The 25130-nt window shown below is 28.5% G+C and overlaps 4 protein-coding genes across 6 annotated transcripts; 3 read left to right on the forward strand and 1 right to left on the reverse strand.

Annotated features, from left to right (window-relative positions):
• The first annotated feature begins 98 nt into the window (after positions 1-98).
• LOC143351895 (CD63 antigen) lies at positions 99-10377 on the forward strand. The gene is made up of 6 exons (XM_076783960.1): positions 99-305; positions 3393-3581; positions 3836-4006; positions 4127-4348; positions 4487-4548; positions 7629-10377. Exons 1-6 carry the CDS (start codon positions 243-245, stop codon positions 7645-7647), a joined length of 726 nt encoding a protein of 241 aa, XP_076640075.1. The 5' UTR covers positions 99-242; the 3' UTR covers positions 7648-10377.
• A 161-nt stretch (positions 10378-10538) lies between these two features.
• Positions 10539-18168, reverse strand: Ubc2 (ubiquitin conjugating enzyme 2). Its single transcript, XM_076783952.1, is given in 9 exon segments — positions 10539-13854; positions 14057-14204; positions 15191-15323; positions 16504-16554; positions 16634-16768; positions 16920-17004; positions 17815-17877; positions 17880-17935; positions 17937-18168. Coding segments are annotated over 9 exon segments (966 nt in total). The 5' UTR covers positions 18134-18168; the 3' UTR covers positions 10539-13756.
• Positions 18169-18741: 573 nt separating this feature from the next.
• On the forward strand, positions 18742-20286 carry Pgrp-s3 (peptidoglycan recognition protein S3). The gene is made up of 4 exons (XM_076783961.1): positions 18742-18995; positions 19199-19412; positions 19764-19882; positions 20053-20286. Exons 1-4 carry the CDS (start codon positions 18941-18943, stop codon positions 20235-20237), a joined length of 573 nt encoding a protein of 190 aa, XP_076640076.1. The 5' UTR covers positions 18742-18940; the 3' UTR covers positions 20238-20286.
• A 582-nt stretch (positions 20287-20868) lies between these two features.
• On the forward strand, positions 20869-24645 carry Pp4-19c (protein phosphatase 19C). Of its 3 annotated transcripts, none has more exons than XM_076783953.1 (6): positions 20869-21235; positions 21830-22006; positions 22080-22232; positions 22417-22668; positions 22779-23017; positions 23137-24645. In XM_076783953.1, exons 2-6 carry the CDS (start codon positions 21857-21859, stop codon positions 23264-23266), a joined length of 924 nt encoding a protein of 307 aa, XP_076640068.1. In that variant the 5' UTR covers positions 20869-21235; positions 21830-21856; the 3' UTR covers positions 23267-24645. The 3 variants fall into 3 exon arrangements, with proteins under 3 accessions (XP_076640068.1, XP_076640070.1, XP_076640069.1); XM_076783955.1 differs by having other exon boundaries at positions 21836-22006; XM_076783954.1 differs by having other exon boundaries at positions 21839-22006.
• Positions 24646-25130: the final 485 nt, after the last annotated feature.

Here is a 25130-nt window from a genome sequence, read left to right on the forward strand (position 1 = left end):
GTATTGCGTACGGGTGGGGGAAATTTTCATTGACTCCCGTCTACAATCTGGCACCCACAGTCTGGTTGGATAGACAAATATACGAGTATTCATTACCGGGCTTTCGAAGCACGTACAACTTGTTGAGGTGCATAATATCAATGCAATTATAGAAACTAGGCACACGGTGTTCGGTCCAGTTTCTTCTGTGAATATTTATAGCTTGTTTATCTTGAAAATAGTGAACAGTGACTGCAAAAAAAATGGTGTCCGGCGGAATGGCTTGCATCAAATACTTGACGTTTCTCTTCAACGTAATATTTGCAGTGAGTCTCCATGTTGTATTGCTGTCGTCGTAACTAATTCTGTTTGATATCGTCCTCTTCGCATCTATCGAAGAAATTCATTCAATTATTGTTATTCAAACGCTGTTGTATCGGGAGATAAGAATGTTATGGTATTTTTTAAAAATCCTTGCGAGTAAACATTCCTCGAGAGAAAAAATTCTAGTTCAAATAGAATACAGAAAAAGTAAAAGCAAAAGTTCTTGTATAGTACAAATACATATTTCGTTTCTCGATACCAGAAATGTTCTTGATCCGTATACTTTTACAGTGTAACAAATATGCAATAATATTCGGTAGTTTATTACAATACTGAATGTGAATATAATATATAAAATATACGAATCTGGCAATGTCTATTGTAGGAACTTTCCCTGTTAAAAATATCATAAGAACGGATGTTTTTCACTTTCTAATGTCTCGTCCAAATAGTTATTTTTATTAAACCCCACATATTAAATGTTAGCTTTTGAATTTTGCTAACTACATTACGCGTACGTAAATAAGTATACAAAAATTTTAATTACAAAATTCTTACCTTTAGTAAATTTAAGTGATTTAAGTGAATTTAAGTTTAATAAATTTTTTAATTGATTCTAATCCAATCATAATATAAATAAAGTATAGCTTTTCCCCTAATTAATAAATAAGTGTTGCTTATGTATGTATATATATATACGTATATGTGTGAATGTTTATGTTTTACAAATTATATATATGTATAGTTTATAGCCATGTTTGTCTTTCATAAATGTATATAGCATTATAAATTATTTTATTCTTTTTTTACTTGCCATGCAGGATTGAAAATTATTTTTCTTGCTTATACGTATTTCCATTATTGTATTTTGTATCTTAAATACAAAACATTTAGGAAAGTTGTTTTCATTTTATTGACAAGAATAACATTATAGATAAAATAATAACATATATTACAAAGTAAAACTTTTATAAACCAAAAGATTAAACCTTTCATTACTTGTATATATTATAATTTTCAATATAGATAAATAAGTCTTTATGTAACCTACTAAAGCATAGATAAATGGTTTTGAAGTTTTAAGTTGTAACTTTCAGCAATGAAACTTGTTTAAACAAGCATATGATTATTTCTGTCTTTTCTTTGGGCATATGTACTTTCCTATTGCAGACAATATTAGGTATTATCTATGAGACAAAAATAATGACTGTCATGAACCCTTGTTGGATATTATAGATTCAGGCTTTTGAAGAAACAAGTCAGTGTGGTATTTTGTGCAAAATTATGATAGCATGTGTACTATTTTCTTGATTTAATCAATCTTCCCACTTCGAAGAAGTTTGTGCACTACAAGAAATATGTTTGATACGTTATTGCTATCTACTGTCAAAGAACACGTGCAAAGTGTTTACAGTTTGAACCCAAATGTGCAATATTCGCATGCTGGGCTAAAAGTTTCAAACATGATGCAGTATATGTTACAAATGAATTGCAAAGTATATTGTGAGTTAAAAGGTTTAAACATCCAAAGAAATATTGCAAACATCCGAATTATTCCAGAATCAAACACAAGATAGATTATTTGAATTATGTAATTAATATTGACTAGACAAGAGTAGAATATTAACAATAAGTCAATATTTATAGAAATTTGTAGTTTGTAAATGAGAAAGGAACAAAATAAGGTGTACTGGAAAATGATCAAGAAAGATAATCATAAAGATATTAGCTGTGTTAATGTAAATCTTGTGATATACTCGTGTATTCTATTTCGCGTTCCAATAATTAGTTATTCTCAATAATCGACATCCAGTAAAACAACAGTAGAGCTATACGTATAAAAATTGTTAATTTCACGGCATTAAAGTCACGGCACGAAGCTTGTGACGCACTTAACAGATGTATACTGCAGGTATTAGCGAAGGATCGGCAAGACTTATTTTTTTCGTTATTTTCATTGTAACTAGACGCGTGAACAACATAGTGATCATTCGGCTGAAGGGCAGGGTTAGGTCTAAGTTAGATCCAGGGTTTTTTCAAATCCAAGTAGGAAAAAGGAAATAAAGACCCATTGCGTTTTCCCGCGCAAAGCCTCCCATATTTCGTCACTCAGTCAATGCATATTGTAGTAATTTTTATATTTCTCAAAAAGTCAATTAAAATATTAGCTGTTAATCCCATCACTTCAGAGCTATGCTTAAACCTTAAATAACAAGTATGAAACGACGATAAATAAATTGGTAAAAGAATTGTTAATTGCGACTGAAGAAAATCCGTATATTGCGATGCAACAGCGTCGTAATTAAAAGTATATCGACAGATACGAGTCATATGTTTTTATGGACGAACAAGAGCAATGGAAAATATGAAATAAAAATAGATATTTAATAATTGAGTAAATATAATATACAAGTTTGTTTTGACAATTTTTATACAACGTGTAGGTTCTGAAAAACACTACATACTCAAAATTAAGGGATCGTTAATTTTAAGTTGTAATATTGTCAATCTTTGAACTGTTGTAACTTCGTAAAAAATAAAATTGTACAAGGGTGTACCTTTCCTCATTTTAAAAGGCAAAATCTTTGCTTTTTCCAATCTGGACTGAATTTTTCGAAAACGCTTTTGTACTCTGATGAGGAGCAAGAAAATGAAGATGATTCCACAGAGTTTAATAAATTTTGTTCGCAATTCGTTTTATAATGAGTTTAAATTTAGAAACCTTCCCTTTACAATAGCCCCCTAGAAGTTGATGTACAATTTTGTATTACTGATTTATTGTACTTCGATTGAAAAGTATGTCGTCGATATTATTTAGAATAGTAATCGTTACTGTAGAAGCAAAATTGTGATTTTTTCAGTCAATATTTGTTTTTAAATTGTAGTAAACACACACAAAATACGTATACACGAGATACAAATTCGATCGTGCAATTTTTATGTAAAAAAATTCATTTATACGCTCATTGAATGAATGAATACCATTAGACGCTAATTACCGTTATTTCGATTCACCTAAAAAATTTGTAAAGAAATTCGTACGAAGTGTATTATTGTTTTCAAAAGCTATCGAATTTTTGTGGTTACAGATAACGGGAATCGTATTCATTGCAGTTGGCACTGTAATTCTTGTTGTTTACGGTGGTTACAACAATTTTATGGACAGTTGGTTCTTTGTAGCACCGGTATTAATGATCGTAGTAGGTGCTATTGTGTTCATCGTATCGTTCTTTGGCTGTTGCGGAGCTGTTAAAGAGAACCACTGCATGATAATTACGGTAACGAACAGTTATTACATATATCATAAAATATTCTCACAATTATGAAATTAAAACCGATAAATAAATTTAATAAGTTAATAAATTTATCATACACAAATTTATAATATTTAATGTTAATATTAAAACAGGAATTCTTTGTTATTAAATAATTTCTTTTTAAGAACGTTATGATCAACCTGATAAAAATTCTTTCTGAATATTTACAAATTTAAATTAAAAATATCCAGCTTATCCTTTTATTTTTTATATAGTTCTCCGTATTACTACTTCTAATTTTCGCCCTGGAACTTGGTGCTGGTATTTCCGGATACATGATGCGCGGAGAAGTTCGGCAAATGGTAGAAAATCGATTGAATGCCACCATGGAAAACTATTTAAGCAACGACGATATTCGTAAATCCTGGGACATCATGCAACACGATGTAAATATACATAATACCATTCTCAACAGTAGAAAAAATAAAATGTCATACACAGTGTTGCTTCTCTTTTGTATGAATTTTGTGTATTGTTCGTAATACCAAACAATTGTCAAATTTCAGCTGCAATGTTGTGGAATGAGAAGTTCAAATGATTGGGCTCACGTTGGTTTTGTAGAAAACATTATACCGAATTCCTGCTGCAGGGAAGTGCCCATAGACAGTATATGTGATTCAAATTCAATTCATGTATACGAAAAGGGATGTATGTATAATCTTCAAGCAGCTATTGAGCATAATGCATTGATCTTGGGTGGTGTGGGCATCGGAGTTGCTGTTATTCAGGTAATTATTGCTTGTTTAATTTATATTTATATTTTATTTCCGGTTGTAACATTTCCTATAATGATTGTAATTAATGAAAATAATAGTAAAGTTTATTTATTTTGGATTGAAGAATGTGACAGAATTTGTTAATTTCAGATAATTGGGGTAATCTTCGCATGCTGTTTGGCACGCTCGATCCGTCGCGAGTACGAGACTGTGTAAGCAGAGTTACCTACAGTTGTAATGCCTAAAAATTGCACTCATACTCTTCTAAAATGAGCTCTGTTGCTTTCACTATTACACATTTATGTAATAATCATTCTGATTCTTCTCTTTAAGTAACAGAATATGGCACAAGTTGCACATTGTACATCATTTTTACTATGTTGCACAAAGACGGTAAGACAGAATAGTTTACTTTTATATACGATGCCTGACAAAATGTGGATATTTTTTTTTTAAACAATAACTACACTCGTCAAAATAACGAAAACGATCTTTTATCATTTTTTTTTTTTTTTTTTTTTTTTTCTTTTCTAGAATCGATTTTCGTAATACAAATAATTATAATTCACCGATGTTTAGGCAGGAATCTATTTTAAAACTGTAAAAGTATAAGCCAATGATAAAATTACTTTTACAAGCATTTTGAAAAAAAAGTATTAAACGGTACAGAATTGTTTTCATTATTTTGACACATAAGATTGATCCTGAAGACATATCCCACATTTCTGTAAACATCCTATATAAAAAGATCTACTTCTACCTAAAATTATCAATGCTACAGTTGCTAATAATATTGTTTTATATTTTATTATGCATGTATAAATATTCACTTTCACTTTTATTGTTATTATTACTGCTGATGCTACTACTGTCAGAAATAATAGTAGTAGCAATGGTATTGGTGGTATTAAATATTATAACTTACATTAATAGTGTTACTTTGATGTTCGAAAGAGTTTGATATAAGTGTTTTTGTGCAGTATATCTTGTCTCTCTAACCATTTCTTTAAGACTGAACACTTAATAGTGTTACTTTGATGTTCGAAAGAGTTTGATATAAGTGTTTGAAGCAAGTGTTTTTGTGCAGTATATCTTGTCTCTATAACCATTTCTTTAAGACTGAACACTTCTATTCTACGATAATGGAACAAGATCTTTGTACTTTGTTACAAATTACACACGGATATTTAAGAATTACAAATCGAAAGTAATATATATTTATGTTAAGCTTTTAATTTTATTATACATAAATATTAACTTTCGCTTTGTTACAACGAAGAAGTTACTTCATAATTTTAGTTTGCAAAATATCAGTATGTTATTTAATTTTTTTTTTATTCAATTTTAATCGAGACATTATTGTAATTGTTAAAAATATTCTAGCGCTATGACTTGTCGAATCCTGTACGGTGATTTTTTCTACCTATTGTTTCACAAATTATAATTACAATTTTTAGAAAGTACTAAATAAAATAGCAATAGTAAAACGTTTAATTAAAAGAAGAATAATATATTAAAAAGACATTTATGGTTTTATCAATCAGATAGATTAGTAAAATAATAATATTTATAACGAGTAAAATTTGTAATACATTTTTACCATTGCTTGTATTATTCTTCAATTAATTACCAGTGGGATAATAATCCACAATATCTTGGCCAATATAATTAATTTTCTGAAATGTTCATATTTATACCAGAACGTAATATGTCGTTTATTCAGTGAATACGCTTTATTTAAAAAAGGGTACATTCGTAGCATAGACACAATCTGAGAAAATGTCTCTTTATTTAAAAAATAAGAAAACGTTTTATTGTTCGTACGAAGTTTATATAGTGTTAACACGATAAAACATTATTAATAAATGTAACAATAAGATTATATGATTGCACGATTGTACGTTGAAAAACTTGAAAATCAGTTTTGGATGTTATATGGAACAATGTATGTTTTGCGTTGATGCAAGATCGATGCATTTAGTAAACAAACGCGTTCGATTAGTATTAATGCTGTTCGATTTAAAACAAAAAACTGAATTTTTATATTTACGCTTTCCATGATTTAGACATTAAATTGACGCTAGGTGTTAAAGAACGGAATGAAAATTTTAATTCCATTGAAGTATTTTATACTAAGATTTCTAATTATAATATATTTTTCAAAGTCATTGCTTCCGTGCATAATATATAATATATAATATATTATATATATTACTATAATTTTATTCTATTTACAACGAAATACTGTTTTAAGAATTTTAAGACTGTTCTGTTGTACAGATCACATTATGCTTTAACTGCATTATATAAATGATAACAAAATATTATATAAATTATATGAGTGTCTCAAAGTAATGAGAGAAACCGGGCATGCAAATTATTTCGTGCCAAAAAAATGAATATGATACAATCTATATCTATATCACTTTGAAATCTAAAGCTTCGTTTTTAAGATATCTATAAACTGTTAAAACTTTCAAATCTGGCTTACATTTGTATGTTCTTTGATACCAGACAGCTGTGCGCATAGCTATACACAAATGCACTCACACATGGAAGCGTTTTCCCAACAATTTCAATGTATTTTTCTAGCGATTCTAATAATTCTTTACATTTCTAAATATATATATATATATATATATTCTTTGTATGTATTTTATACTGTTGAACATATTTACTATACAATGTGCCACAAAATTCTTTAATCAAATCTTCGCCAATATGTTCTTTGAGTAAAAATGAGAAAAAATGTTACAATGCTCAAAGCTTTATTAAAAAGTTATAGTAAAAGTCTAATTTGATTGGACTGATATAAATGAAGTACAGAAAGCAAGCATGCTTTTAGCAAAATATATTGATTGTTGCAGTATATCTGGAATATTTCTGAAATAGAGTCTGTTAATTTCAACATGGTCAAAAATACCTTTGTCTATACAGCTTTCTCGACTCCATTCGGCAATATCGCATTTAGATCCTCCGAGATACGAAATACATGGTATGGAGATTTGAGCAAAGTTATCCATACCGTATTCTTCCTAAATAGCAAAAAATAATACTACCAATTATTAATTTCTTATAACAAATTCCAAATCAAGTACAATTTATAATTGGTACGTTTAATATTGACTGTGTAATACAAATGTAATATATTTAGCACTACAGGTTTCTAATTCGGTTCTTTATTTTGGAAAGCGTAAACTGCACATTCTTGCTTTGCCACACATGACACTAAATGTAATTTTATCAGAAACAATGTATAGTCATGGGCGATTTAATTAATTTCTACTTCCAGCGAAACTGCAGCACACTGATCTGACATCAATTAGGAGGCATTGTAACACTAAGTATTGTTCGTCGTGCATTCATTAAGAGAATAATTCTAAAGTCGTCGCAAGACCATTTACTTAAAACCTGATCGCAGACTAAACCAATGTTCATCTGCAGTTTATCTATGGAAGAAAACAGACTATTGGAAAAACTAATTCAATTACTGCCAATATTTGCCAAATGGTTAAAACCAAACCTTTCTTTGTTAGACTGTGTTTATGTATGAAATTAAAGTTTATGGCATAAGAATGTTTGGAAAAAAAAAAAAGATAAAATGATCATTGTATATTTGGCTCATGGCATGTCGCAAACTAAAAGACTATCAGTAATAAATTTTAAATTTATTATATTAATATTAAATTTTCACACTGTGCAAGATTTTTAATTCATTTAGCGTATTGTTTCTAACATAATTACATTTTCATTCTCAAAACGAGTAGACTAAATATCTAAAGTTTGACTACCTATTTCGGTTAGACCATGTACGTATAGTTACGATTTATATCATTTCTTAATTGAGCATTGACAAAAGAGAAATTGTTTTTGAATTTTGAAACTCGAGCAAAATCGTGCGATGATAAATAAAATTCAACAACATTGACTAATTTTATCTGGAATCGTTGCATTAAATAGAAAGAATTTTTTAAAAAAATTATTCTAATTTTTGCAAAGTAGACTATTTAATTAACAAATAGCTGACACGAACGATTCGAAACTTTGCAACATTATAGTTTACGCAAAATAGCTTCCAAAATCACAAAATAATATCGCTAACTCATGGCATTGCGTCGATTTAACGAATTTTATTGTAATTATAACAATTGTAATTGCAATCCCTTTTCCCTTATTTTGAAATCTCGCATATTTTAATGCAACAAGAGAATAATTAAGAAATGAAACGAGTGGGATCAGATTTCTCCAGCCAAAGAAAAGGAGTATGGAAGACCTGGATAGTAGAGGATCGACGATGGCACAGCGATAATTATAATTAATTATACATTTAAATATTACTAAGTCTGGGCGTGTATACGTATATTTTTACAGCTCTTGGAAAACAAATTAATAACTCGAATCGTTTATGGACACAATAATTATTGTTTCTGATAGTTCTAGTAAATGTAAATTTACTCATAATTACAATCATGCGGCCCCGGGGATCACACTATATTGTTCCTTTCTCAACGTTCTTCAAATCATTTAACTTTAACGAGCTGTGAGTACTTTTCGGTACCTACCTAAATCCTAATTAACTTTTTACGTGTAGAATAAGCACTTTTTTCATGCGATTTTTATACACGGCGATTCCTGTGATTGCACGAACTGTGCGTGAAATTATTAAGTTCTTTGATGTTTCCCCGCGTTCAAGGTGTTCATTTGAAAACTTTAAATCTAAGTATCTCGAAAACGACACATTTTTGGCAAAAATGTTAAATACAAAAGTTTCTTGATTTCAAAGGGGAAACATATTTGGCTTATTTATTTTTTATTCATTGGACACTTTCGAGGTTATTTGGAAGGATAATTTTATTTCTTTGAACGGAAATCAGTATCTTTATTTACAGATTTTTATTCTATGCAAGAAAAGAACAAACTTTTGTACAGAACATTTTCTTACCGGATTTTATCTTAAAAAGATATTTAACGAAATAACAAAATTTTCGTTTAATCTTGCTATTTCGAAAATAAAGGATGGAAAATTAAATCAAACAAACGAAACATTATAATTTTTTATGACTAAATAATGATAAATTGTACTTTCATATTTACACATAATAACTTAGTATTATTATTGTAAATAGTTGATACGATTATTTGTTTTCATTTCTAAACTTTCAAATACGTCTAATTGATTAAACAATTTAATATATATAAAATGATATAATTTAATGAGGCTTTCCAGGTTATCTGTGTTCGATATTTACGTTAATTGTAACCAATTTAGAGTGACAATTATACGTTACACGCAAGAATAAGCGAGGTTTCAATAATATTAAAATAATAAGAAATTGCTAGAGAAACCAATTAGTGTGAGTTTCTTGGTAGATAATACTGAAACATTAATGTGTGCCTAATTTTTAGAAATGTGTTTAAACAGTTAATTAATCGATTAGCATTAATCGAAATAATTATTAACCATTCTGTTTGTACCTGTAAACTAACAATTCATTTAATTATATATTAATTACCTTCCTTTTAGTTCGTTCGTTTCCCAAGTATGAGATATTACTAAATAAGTAACCTTTATCATTTTGTTTGTATTTTGTAAATTCCATTCGAGTCTCATAATTTAATATTCCGTTTTCACTAATTTTCAATTGGATTATTTACGAACCGCAGTATTGTTTTTTTTATTTCATCGACCGTATGTAGTAATATTATTTTAACTTATAGTCTTATGTCATAAATTTATACACGTGTTACATGTCTGTGTTAAATTAACTCTAATTTACGTGTATTTAATTTTAAACTATTTTAGATTTTGCGAAATGTTAAATTATAGAACTTTCGTATTAACAAAACAAATGTTCTCGTTTAATGTAAGATCCAATCGATATTGATTTATGTAATTCTATAAGAAACTTGTAATTAACAGTTTAATGTATTTGGAAAGAAAAATCATTGTTCGTATATACATTTAATAATTGGCTGATAAGGAAAGACTGATGACAACGTAAGAAAAAATGAAATTAATATTAAATGAAAAAAAGAAACAATTGTTGTTTGTAGCGTTTAATTTCTTACGATATTTTTCTAGTTGTGATTTAACGAATTAATCAATACATTATTAACGTCTTTAAGGAGCCGATCACTTTAGCACGCCTTGTTCGTATAGCTTTTATTTATATTAATAAACTATATTAAGTAAACATTGTATTCGTTTTATTTTGGTATAACCATTATTTCCACTAATTCCGCAATGTATATGATTTCAGTTGTATATATTTTCAAATCGATCGATTTTACAAGATTAAATCGTAGTTAATTCACGTTATTCATTCCGGAAGTCGATAGCGACAGAAGAATTTGCAATTTAACGTATATCACATAAAACAATTGCAAGGAAATTACCATTAGTTGTATAAATTATTTAAACAAAAACTCTCAATATTTGGGAATATTGAAATAAAAACGATTGCTTCGATGTAAAAGAAAGGGCAGCGATAATTCTATACAATCATTTTTTTTTTTTTTTTTATTTAGTTATATTTACTTATAGAATTAGCAGCTAACATTCAGTAATTATATGGGATGTTCTCTTGTACTGTCTTACAACTGTATGTTGATAAAAGAAATAAATTCGCAGGAAAGAATAAAGTAGAATGAATTCAATTTAAACAGTATTTCTTACATCGTATCGCTTACTTTTATATATTTTTAAATAATCTTTAGCCATTTTGACGACTTCCTTTTAATTCACTAAAGTTACAAACCAATTTCTGAAATTATTTTTCGACCCCCTCAAAGAATCGTTTAAACGGTATTGTTTGCATATTTATTTGTATGTAATACTTTCTGGATAAAAATCATCCCCTTTTTGTTTATACCTTTAATTATAAAATAGTAGATTCAATATATAATCTCCGTATAATTTTAGAGGTCGAAAGATCAATAAATTATACTTTGAAAAAGTTGCAGAATACAAATAGATATTTTAGCAACAGTAATCAAAGTCAAATAGAAAATTAAACTTGTTCGCGCGACCTTAATTTTGAAACTATATCGTTAATTAAAATATTAAAGTCGCAATGCTTAAAATAATATTATTATAATTACTATTATTTTCTGCAAATTTATTTTTTACTAAAAAGATCTATCATCGAATATTCTGCAATCTGCTAAAATGATCCGAATCATTACCTAACAATAAAATTTAGTAAATTTCACAATTTACATACTTCATTTGTTCTTTCAATTAATTTATTCCTAACAAAAAGTATAACCTTGTAAGACTTATTAAAAGAGATTATTATTTCTGTTATCGCAGTTTTCTAAAAATGTAACCGATTAAATTTTGATAAAAATCATCATCTACGATTTATCGCTAATATACAAGAAATTTTGTTTATTTACAGTTGTAGCAATTTAAATTTCACATGCCTAATTAGCACATAATTTTAAAAAGGAATTCCAAACGATTGAAATTCCAATTTTGTCAAATTTAATAAGCGCAACATTTAGTTAATTACGAGCACTCGTGTATTATTTAACGCTAAATTCATAAGAGACCGGCTGAAAGTAATTTATTAACACTATTACTGAATAAATATAACTAAGTTAATCTTTGTATTGAAATGATCAAGGTTCACAGAAACAATTTTTCCATAAATTGCCGTGTGCCTTTTTTGACGAAATAAATAATATTACTTAATTAAATTGTTCTATTTTCTTGATGTGAAATTTTTATAGGATTATAAAAAAAAAAAATTGAAAATTTAATGGGCCTCTTAAGATAACTATCAGCGTAATTACTAACAAATCGAATTATTCGTATTATTCATAATATTGCCTAACCTATTGTTCGATACTATCGATGGACGTATCCTTTTAAATACCAGAGATGGGCAAAATTCTTATTTAAACAAAAGTGTCAAACAACAAAGAAAAAGACGAACTTTTTATTCGTTGAATAAAAGTCAGCATTTGAATTATACAATATTCGATTAAAATTTTGCCCATCTTTGTTAAATACTATCTCATCGCGAGTTCTTAAAACGAGCAAATGAACGAAACAAACAGAGGACAAAAGAAAATAACTGAGGTCCCTCGCTTTCACTCTTTTACTCTCAAGTCATATTCCTTAAAAATTTCAAATAATAACAGTCTCTTATTACAATTAATTGACATTACGCGAACTAACTATTCCCATTACTTAAGAAACCTAAAATTCAAATACTATCATTTCTCAAACACGTTCTACAATAAATTTTGTTCAATAAAACTTTAGGCATTGATTCTTTCTTGAATATGTTCACATGAAAATTTTTTGTAGAATTGTACTTTACAATAAGAAATATTAATTTCTTTTTTAATAGTATAAATTACGGATGAACGTTATTGACGTCAATAATAAACATACTTCTACGAAAATGTATTATACGTATATATATATATAAAAAAAAATATGTTAAATGTATGTATATATATAAAGTATGATAAATCACAAAAATTGAATTTTAGGACCTTTAATTTAGGAACTTTTTTTTTTTGTCAATTCAAACATACGTCTACGATTAACCAAAATTAAATTTAAATTAAATTTCATAAAATGTCATGAAAAATTTGTGATAAAATGAAATTATAGTAAATATTTAGTCATTTAAATCAACCATAAGAATACATTCTGGAAAATGTGCAGTCTGTCTCGAGAGTTACAGAGTGAAAAAGAGAGTTGGTTGCACATGTACGCACATTCATTCATCTTAGGCACATTTACATACTCGATATAAAAGCACATCACAATGATCGAATCGACGATCTTGAAGAGTCTTTCATTTAAAGCGGTCCTTCGATCGATATACATATAGATACAATAAGTTTTTCGAAGATGCGGAGAACTAGAAACATGATTATTCGAATGATAATTCGTAACGACTCAAACGTAAACAAACTGGAACCTTTCATAACAGAACATTCTTACGAACTTTCAATTTTCGTCACTAATTCGACTTAAAAATGTTTTCATTTATGTATTTTACCTTAAAATCACGATTCACTGAACGATGCCCATAATGATTTATGAGTTAGGCAAATGTTTGTAAAAATTTTCATACATTTTTTCCGAAATTAAACATTAAAATCACGTCAATGAGCACATCTGAATTCACTCGATTTTTCATCGGTAAATTATGAAAATTGTAAAAGAACTTCGAACGAAGTATAATTTAAAAGAACGCAATCAAATTGGAAGATGATTAAAATGATAAGAAATAACGCTCGATTGATCGGAAGAACTTAATCATTGTTTCATTAATTCATTAAGAAATAATTTGTCAATTCGAATAATCAAAATTTCAGTATAGTTAAATGGGCTCCTTTAAGTGGCCGTTCTTCATTTTGAAGAAATGAAAAGGGCAGATCTTTTCGAAAAATTGTTCATGTAGCATAACGCTTAGTCCAAAGCCGTGCTATACGATCATGCTCTTCCCTATTCTGGAGATACTGTGATGCTATGCTCCCCACTAGAGGGTCCGCTGGAACGCGTAATAATATTTTTTAAGCTTTCTTCTAACCACTATTCGTTTGGACATATATTAATGTTATGATAAATTGTATAATAGGGTAAAAAAGGAAACACTTTATTTACCTAAATACTTATTAATTTTTTTCCAATTTTAGTTAGAAGTTTGAGTCTTTAAATTAGTTCAACTAAAATGACTACTAATTTTATTTTACCTGGATTGCAGTCTGTTAGAAGTGAACAAATAGACAGTAAGACCTTGGAAATGGTAAGTGCAGGTGACCAATTGTCCTTTAATATGTCCAGGCAAATTACGCCTTGACTGTTTATATTACAATGATAGATGCGTGTTCGGAATGTGACCTAAAAACGTTATGTTAACAATTAATTATGTATTGGTAATGTCACGTTCCTTGTATTTTCCGTGCCACGTGGATCATCGGGGACCCACGATGGACTTTCCATTTGAGGGATGAGCCCTGAAAAAAGCGCGGCAAGGGACTGAAAAATCACTCGTAGAATTTCCATTTAAAATGTGTCACGATTATGAACGAATAACTCAAAAAAATACAATTTTATATTGTATTCTTGCACTACCTCTCCATATAAAAATTTACCATAGGTCACCGACTATCTTTTTAAGTATTGGATAGCATAAAATATATGAATGTTTAAAGAAATAATAACATGATTTTCTTTTACCTATTGTTTCTGTACCTAATTTTGGACTTTTGGACTCGTTGGATCATTTTCAGACTCAATTTTAATTGAAAATTGTACAATAATAGACGATTACTAAAATAAATAAATAGTTAATAATAATTTATATTCCTTTTTAACATCTGCGATACTCTTGTCTTATTGTCTAAATTTACATAGAAGTATTAAGATGAAACAAAAATGATTCATAACCGCGTAGTTATAATTAATAACTACACGTTTTACTTCATGTAAGGAACTACAGTAATAGAAAGATGTAAAAAAAACAAATAAGATGTATAAAATTCTTCCCTCCTTTTTATATATTTTAATTCGTGTAACGAATATTTTTCAATATCCTTTTTTTAGCTATATATTATGTTATTTTAAAATACGAATAAAATCTTTTTTTTTAAACGACGCTAATATTTAGTCTTATAAATATTTTAGATAACGTATAATAAATATGTAAAAAAGTGTAGTGATTACAATTATTAATACTTTATTAAAATTATCACTGAACGCAATAAAATTAAAATTATTTATTGAAAATTTAATTGTTATGGAATTCATGATTACTCAAAATTATAAATGCCGTCGTTTCATACAAAGTAAGATTTGGTAAATAATTAATCATATTACTAGCATACCTTTGGTGGTTTAAAGGGATATTCCGGGGAAAAGTGTATGTCTAAAAAGAATACACCTCCTTCATAAACTGACCCAGGAGGTCCAAGTATAGTCGACACCCATTCGTATAAATTATCTCCCTTAGGTCCTGCACTACAAAACAAATAATAAAATGACATATTATTTAATAGATTAACATTCAAACGCAAAATTAGAACGAAATTTATGTAAAACTCTAGATGAAAATATCAAAATACAAGCTACTGCTTCTAAGAATACTGAAGTAAATATTTTAGGAACGAATGGATGATCCAATTATAAATATCAACACAAAGATGATAGTTTAATTATTATATAGATGAGTAGGTACATCCAGTAAGGATACAGTATTTTCCGCATAACAGAAATGAAATTGGATTCGCAATATTTCAGTAACTCAAATTTGTTCGCATTTTGATTTCAGTCATGGTCGTTAATACGAAATAAAAACTTTTATATTTGTCGTTGTATCTTCTTGAGAGTATTATCACTGAATTGTCAAGATTTTCTCCATGAAAGTAAGTTCAAACATGGCCTTATACGTACTATTCTCAATTATATGAAGTTATGAATTTTTAAGAAACAATTCGAAGAACGTACATATAATTGAAATTAAATCAAATACCGTCGTATTTGATCCCATTTTCATTAATAATATACTAATAAACATGGAATAAGAAATATAGAAATTTTTAATTTGTTATTGTACGAATACGTGTGCAGTACCGATTGCAAATTCAGCTAACTGATTTTTGTTTTTACAGTCACTGAAGATGAAGAGGCATAAACAGTGGTGCTAGGATAGTTCCATTTTAATTATTCATGCATTATTTTACAGGATGTGTTAGATTTAAATGGCCAGACTCGAATATGAACGTACAACCATAAAACATCAAAATATGTACCTTTGTTTTCACGACCGAACTTACATTCAATTTAGTGCTAAAGGAAAACTAAACGTACTAGTAACCTTCATACCTCAAGTCTGGCCACTTAAATCTGAAATACCATAAATATGGAGGGAAAAAGGTATCAGAAAGCGATGGTCAAAATAGCATGCGTTTAAAGGTACGGAAGAACGAGATACAGATTGTTTAATTGGCAACAGAGTGTTAAAAGAGAAAATGGGGTCATTGAAGAGAAAAATGCGTGCGCGAGTGTACATTGAATGTTATTGTTGTTCTTTAAAATTGTAATTGAATCATATTAAACTGAAAAATTTGTACTGCCTTTACTCTTGCATCCTGCACATATTGTACAATATTAATGTAGAAGTTAATAAAAAAATACAAACCTACAATTTGGTGGGGGGTCTAACGTGATTTCTGCCAATTCTTTCTGTATCCTGTGACAGGAAAATTAATTAAGCGATTATAAACCTGCTGTAGCATAGTCTTTTTTATTTTGGACAATAAATGTGTTACCTTTTGGCAGATGTTCCTAAAGCTTTTGACATCTTTGGATTTGGCTTTGCTTCCTTACTATCTGGTTTATTGTCTGCTAGCGCCGAACTACGCCCCCGGCTAGTTCCACTTGAACCTGCGCCCGATGACATGGCTCTGAAACAATTTTTATGATTAAAGAAGTTATAAATTAAAATCAAACAGTATATCTAAGAAATGAATTCAGAAATCAAGTACTTTATTACTTTTAATTCAATTGTAAATAAACAAAGGAACAATAAAAATTAATCAAAATAACCAAGCATACCTCGTGTCCTGAACTATGGACGTCGAGAACCTTTTAGGGCGAGGCAAGGGGACAAGGAACACTCTTAAAAGTAGTGATGACGAATCTGCAATAAGAATCAACAAACAAACAATCCTTTGATCCAAAATTTAACCAATAAGTAATAAAATGATATTTTTTGATTTTATATGTATGTTTGACAGAACATCATATTAATAACTAAACTAAGAAATAAAAACATAATGTTTCTTTTTGAAAACATTAGGAATAACAAAGTCAATTATGGTACGTACAATTATAAAAGATTATTAAAATCTTTCAACCATTCTATTTAGAAAAGTACATAGTTTAAATATAATATAAGGTTATATATCCCATTGTATTTGTACATGTACATTGAAAATGTGATTGGTAATATTGATTCACAAAAATAACAGTTCAATCCCAAAACCAAATAGATCTAATATAAAAATATGTACATTAAATACATATATAAATTCTATAAAAATTGTCGAGATAACTGAATAAATTCAGTAAAAAGAAAATTTAGTGAAACAGTTCATCCAATTCAAATTATAGACACAAGACAATTTTAAACAGAATAGACTGACAAAAGTTTGCAATTTAAGTAATGCTATTAAAACACAATAGACATATTTTAAATAAAAACCTAAAAACGAAGAGTGCAATAGAAAAATATACAAAAATATATCAACCTTTATAAGAGAACAAGTAGAAAAGTATTTATTAACTCATTAATCAACTTCTATGTAACATGATTGGAAATATATTAAATCCAATGAATAGAAGGATTTAGTGATTGACTAACGAAAGATCGAATACTATATATCAACCATTTCTATTTTAAAAAGGGGATTATAGAACCATCCGTGATTGAGAGGAAGAGGTGCGTTACCTCGCTGATAGAATGTATAGCTTCTTGATCGTTTCAGGATAAAGTTTAGAAGCGGAGATTGATCCTATGTGAATCACAAGTAAACCGCCTAAATCCTTTGTTGTTCGTACTGCACGAAGCGAGTGATCCTCAAGTGCTGCTTTGCAGGCTGGCGGGCTTCATTGTCGCTCTCATGTCCCGAATTCACGGTCGCGGCGTCCCTTTTCCCTCGGCGAACGCCGAAACGTGCGCATCTCTGCGTCGCCGGATGTTGACTTTGTCGCCGCTGCGGCGGACGTCGGTAGCCGACGCTCCTAGGTGGAACCACTGTCTGTTTCATTATTTAGGAATATGCAATACCAATTCTTCTTAACAAATCCCCTAGATTATTTTACATTTTTTTCTAATACGTTAACTGTTACTATGTTCGGTTATTTTTCATTCAAATTTTTATATTTTCATATATATATTTTACACGGATTATTTGCGCAATTCATACAAATTTAAACATTTACTAAGCTTTGTAAAAGAAAATATTTTTATTCTAAGATGTAGTAGTTTAAAAATTGTTAAGTACAAAATTTCTTCGACATAATTACTACATATGTAATCAGTTAACGGATTAAAGAAACTATGTATGATTCATTTGATTGGTGGTTACTCGAATTAAATATCTAAATTTTCATTTATATTTTAATTTAACGTGTAAAATAATAGTACTTACATATTTAAACTCAAAATTAAGGAAGATCGATATATCGAATTATAAATAATCATCAAATTGATATATCTATGTATCTCTAAATTATTTTCGTTCGTTTTAAAATTTGTATTGTTATTTCATCGTAATATTGGTTATATAGAAGTTCAAGATAAAAAGAAAAAAAAATATACATATACGTATACGTATAAGCAGATATATACGTATACCGTTTTTGTAAAAAATATTTTGTTTTTGTTTTCATAACAAAAATGAGAGAAAGGTTGATCAAGACTATGAACTTTATACATTCAGTTATCTATCAGTTGCAAGTATCTATACTTGTTGAATATAATATTTTGTACACTGGTCATATTCGGATCAGAAAATCACACAAATTTCTAATTTTATAAACACTTGCATAAATCTTATTTCAACTTTGATGAAATGCAAGGTCAAATATTTACCATTTATTTCCTTATTCTTCTCAATTACATTGCTGGTAAGATATTATTTTAATATTTATAAATATAATGTGATTAAAGACTTTTTTTACAACATTTTGATTTTCATTTTTTTATTATTTGATATATAAAACATTTAATGTAAGGATTATACAAGCTATATTTTAGTGTATTATGTTTAAATATTTAATATATTATAATGTACATATAAAAATATTAAAGTTACTTTTATAACTTACAGCCAAAGATGAAAATTGCCCTACAATTATAAGTCGAGGTCAGTGGGGTGGTGAAGAAGCAACAAATGTAAATTACTTGATTCTTCCCATTCCTTACATTGTAATCCATCATACAGTTACACCAGAATGTACCACCAAAGTTTCCTGTTCTGCTAGAGTTGAAAATATTCGTTCTTATCATATGAATGATCTTGGATGGCACGACATGGCATATTCTTAAGTATCTTTTATATCATGTTTAATATATATATCAAATATTTTGCAGAAGAATGTAATATTATTTCCATTACAATTAATTTTTCCTATATGAAAAACAATTGATAATCATTAGTAATATATTAAATATGATAAAACAAGTAATTTTCATGTATAAATGGAAACTGACAAAGATATTTTCTATTTATTTTATTAATTTTTTATTATTTTTAAATTATTGTAGATGACAAGAGAAACGTATTGTTTCCTTCTTTTTTGCTTCAATTACAACAATTTATTTTAAATAACTTTTCAATAAATTTGTAAACCATAATTATATAAAGTCATTAATTTTTTTTATTCAATCAACAGATTTTTAATTGGTGGTGATGGAAATGTATATGAAGGTAGTGGATGGAACAAGGAAGGAGCTCATACTTATGGATATAATAAAAGATCTCTTGGAATTGCATTCATAGGAAATTTTCAAGGTATTTTAAAATATATTTGAAGGTTTGATCAAGGTAGTGTGTGAAAATGAATTTCTGGAGAGTTGAAAAATCAAATAAACACTTTTTTTTTCTTAGTACCTGTACCACTCTACCACTCTAATTTCTATTTGTTTATTCCATTCTGTTTAATAATTGCTTTTAAATTTTAGAGAAACTTGCAAGCGACAAAATGATGGAGGCAGCACACAAATTAATTCTCTGTGGCAAATCGAAAGGAATATTTAGAGAAGATGTTCATGTAATTGCAGCTAGACAAGTTGGGAATAGCGCTAGTCCGGGACTCGAACTATATGGACAGATTCAAAATTGGCCAGAGTGGCTTTCTAATCCATAAATTAAAATTAAATTACTTATATAATTTTAATATAAAAATTTGATCAATAGTGAAGTTGCAATTTTAGTAGAGAACACCTTGTTGAAATGTTATGAACAGTCCCAAACTTCTAGTTATATTAAGGAGTTACTGTAGCATAATTATACATTATACAACAAAATACATTTTATCTGGGAAACAATGTTTCATTTTATTTCAAAAACATTTCGCTGTGAAAGTAATTTTTATATGATTTAATACAATATTAACAGTTACTTCGAGGTATACTTATTTACAAAATTATATTTTTAAAATAATCCCTTCGATCAGAGGTTACCTCTAGTAATATAGATCGCATAGCCGAGTTGAGGAATTGTCCCAGTGTGCCGCCATGTTGTTTAGTTTTCTAACCGTAGAAGACACTAATTCTACACTGGGTGTCGGAGAATACAGATGCAAACACGAATTTAAAACAAAATCCCATAGCTTTAAAACCTCTTGCTCAATGCGACTCGTAATACGAGCCTCGTACTCTTGTACTTGAATTAGCTGTGATTTAATTTAAACTGTTTTTACGTCAAAATTGGACTCTAGCGCTGTCGTCAGATTTATTTTCAACATGGCTACTAAGGTGGTTGTAACTGACTCGAGGCCTAAGCACTTGTTTATCTACTCTTTGCCTATAGTAAAAAGCTCATTGTTACCAACATAGGTTGCGCGGTGTAACGCAACATAATATACGATCTAGAACAGAAATAACAAATTCGTATGAAATTTCTTTTCTCAACTTACCTTAATCCATGCCAGTTTAATCGAAATTTAGTTTCGGCTTTCTTAATTGTTGTTGATTGTAATGACATTTGTACAGAAATGTTGAGTGTTTGTTAAATCAAATTTTTTTGATCATTGTGACTAATCATTAGTGTTGTATTAGATATGAAATAAACAATTTTACTAGTATTATTTAAATACGTTTTATTTGTTGTCTTGTGTAGTCCTCGATTTCTATACTCTATCAGGTACGTTCATCTTCTCCTTTACACACATTGTTTATTTCTGTATAATGTAGTTACGTAGAATAAATTCTCGTTAAATTGTTGTTCGTTGCAATACAATGAAGAGAATGTATGTACGCTTGTACGGATAAATTTATTTATTTATTTATGTTTTTAATTGATTAATGTGCATAGCCTTTTGATATGTAGTAACTTGAAAACAAAATTTGTAAAACGTTTGTGAAGCAGATACAAAAGATATTTTATTGTATAAATAATTCAGATATTAATTGTCTCCAGTTTAAATCTCAACAGAGTAAACATTTTATAACTAATTTCCTTTGGATAAAATTTTAGTTTATGTATATCAACTTTTGTTAATTTAATATTATAATTATTTTAAAAGGTAATTAGAATATAATGAAAATAAAGTATAGTTTTGTTTATTACCAATTTAAAGTCGTATCAATATTTTGAGTTATTCATTTTAGGTGTTATTTATTATTTTAATCTTAAATATTTTATCGAATAATCATATTTTGATTAATTTTCTAATGAAATGTGTATATTATTAAATAATTGTTATTGTAAAACGAAAAAGAAGGTGATGGATTTAAGTTTCAGCAGACTTTATTAGTCCATAAGATGGCTGATTCTAGTGACTTGGATTGGCAGATAGAACAACTAAAAAAATGTGAAATTATCAAGGAAGCAGAAGTCAAAGCTCTTTGTGCAAAAGCACGTGAAATTCTCATAGAAGAAAGTAATGTGCAAAGAGTCGATTCTCCGGTTACTGTATGTTTTCATAAAACAGAATGAAAAAGGAATTATTATAATTTGAATTTATGAAAGATATAATTTTTTTCAGGTGTGTGGAGACATTCATGGACAATTTTATGATCTAAAAGAATTATTTAAAGTTGGCGGAGATGTCCCAGAAACAAATTATTTGTTTATGGGCGATTTTGTAGACAGAGGATTTTACAGTGTCGAAACATTTCTCCTTCTTTTGGCATTAAAAGTAATTAAAAAGAATGATATAATAATGTATAAATTAATATTTAAAATAAATACTGTTATTTTTTTAAGTAAATGTTTTAGTATAATTGTAAATTCTAAAATTTTCGTACAAGAGAAATGTGAATAAAAAAAAATCGTTGAAGGTATCATTACAGTTATAGTTGCTAATACAACTGCAATTACAGGTTCGCTATCCTGACAGGATTACATTAATAAGAGGAAATCACGAGTCTCGACAAATTACCCAAGTTTATGGTTTTTATGACGAATGTCTCCGTAAATATGGCAGTATTACAGTTTGGCGATATTGTACTGAAATATTTGATTATTTATCCCTGTCCGCTATTATCGATGGAAAAATATTCTGTGTTCACGGAGGTTTATCTCCGAGTATCCAAACGCTCGATCAAATTAGAACTATAGATAGGAAGCAAGAAGTAAATGAAAAATACGTTTAAGTCTTTAATAAAATAAGTTTTTTATGTAAATCACAAAACTTAAAATGTTTAATACAATGTGAACTAAAGCTGAACATAATTTGTTATAGGTTCCACATGATGGACCAATGTGCGATTTACTTTGGTCAGACCCTGAGGACACTCAAGGTTGGGGAGTTTCGCCTCGTGGAGCTGGTTATCTTTTCGGAAGCGACGTAGTAGCACAGTTTAATTCCGCAAATGACATTGATATGATATGTAGAGCCCATCAATTAGTTATGGAAGGTTACAAATGGCATTTTAACGAGACTGTTTTAACTGTTTGGTCAGCACCTAATTATTGCTACAGGTATGAGTTTACTTTAATTATGCATAGCGTATATAATATTTTATTATATCGCGCGAAATTATTTGAAAGTAAATTTTAATGTTATTTTTTTGTCAATTTAAAAAATACCTTTTTAATAGATGCGGAAACGTAGCTGCGATATTAGAATTAAACGAGCACCTACAACGAGAGTTCACAATATTCGAGGCGGCACCACAAGAAAGTCGAGGAATACCCAGTAAAAAGCCCCAAGCTGATTACTTTTTATAAAACAATTTTTTCATTGAAACTGACTGTATAAACCAAAATATCTCCAAATATTTAAAAAGAACAAAAAGATCCTCTTAAACGATTGCATGATATGTATTTTGATACATGTACACATGTCCAATAAAGATGGAAAGCAGCTTGATCGCAAAAGTATAATAGATAAATGACAAATTGGTGGGTTCGTAACTGAATGCTATTATTAGAGTGTTAACGGTAAATGAAAAACCAATTTGATAAAATACATATATTGAATACATGTATTTCTACTATTATATTTTGGTTAGTAATAGAATTAATTGATATTCGACTCTACTGAACGGTAAACGATTTTATTTTTAGCAATTAATTAGGATTTGTGTTTGTTTTTACATTGCAAGTTTTACATTTAACAGCGCAAGTACAAACTTTGAATTTCGCTTAAATGTAATTTAAATGTAAAATTGTTTTAGACTTCGACTTTTAAATTTTTGCTCATTTCATTTTTATTCAATTAATTTACCAGTTATAGTTTCATCGTTAAATTTAATACAGGAGGTGTTTGAAAACGGTGGAACATACAGAAACGTGTAAATTCTTTATGCAAAAAAGGAATGTAAAAGTCATTTATCATTTTGTAATCCGAGGCTTCATTTTTGCGATATAAGCAATTAAGTAAAGCTTTTATGCACGTGAATTCCATATATGTATACGTATTTCTCGTGTGAAAATGCTATTTATAGCCCAGTCAGTTGACCGTGCAACAGCACATGTGCCGGAGTTGGGCAAATTTTATTCATGAATAACGAATACAAGTTTTACATTGATTCGTAAACTAATTTCTATGTTTCATTCATAAATTTATTTATAAATTAGAATTTTTTAAAACCAATATTCAGACGAGCAAAGTCGCGGGCAAAAACTAGTTTACGAATGAATTGTAACACTCTTATTCGTTATTTGGGAATAAAATTTGTTTGATCTATCACGAGAACAAAATCTCAGATTTTAAAAGGTTGTAGGACTTTCGGTTGTCTTTCCACTGTTTCAACTTATTTCATCGTTTTGAAATACCTTGTATTTAATATACTGCTACATTTTTAATTAATATTATTGTAAATGTTAAATTTATTATTGATCTATGTAGAGAATAATTTAAATAGTTTACAATAAAAGTATCAATAAATATTACATATTATACCACGATGTATTTGTACATAAAATATGGTTTACGAGAAAATTAAGTAAAATTATACATAATTAAGGTTACTCAATAACGTGAAACTTTTTTTATGCAAGATGGTAATCAGTAATGTGAAAATAACGTAAAATTATATATGTATAGATAAATATCAAAATATAGTACTAATTTTATCAATATTTTATACGTTATTAAGAGTTCAACATTAACGGTTTATATTACAAAATTTCGCAAATTATAATTACGAAATTTGAAATCTAAGTCTGGAGCAAATAATTCGGACAATTAAAATAATCATATTCAAGGTATCAATGAATAATTGAACTCGAGGAGATTATGAATCTTATTGATTTCGTATTTATATTTCTCCTGTCACCTAAAAATTTGTCTTTCGCTTTTGTTACAAAAGAGAATCGTAAATTACGATTACATGGCGTATATGTATGGCGTCCGTCAACGTGAGAGTTTATAGGAGCTATCTCTATATATGAGAATATACGTTTGGCATGTTATGTATGGGCAACGGTTAGCTTTGTAATCGTTGTAATGATATTCGTGACTTGAAAAATACGAAAAGAAAACCGAAGAAAAATTTATATTTCCTTCTTTTCGTTTAATTCCACGACATGTCGGTGGTGGCGCTGCAAAATGCTTTAAGTAATGGACAAAGCTGCTATATCCTACCAC

The sequence above is a fragment of the Colletes latitarsis genome, chromosome 2 (genome assembly GCF_051014445.1).
Source record: "Colletes latitarsis isolate SP2378_abdomen chromosome 2, iyColLati1, whole genome shotgun sequence".
In the NCBI taxonomy this organism is placed as follows: Eukaryota; Metazoa; Arthropoda; class Insecta; order Hymenoptera; family Colletidae; genus Colletes; species Colletes latitarsis.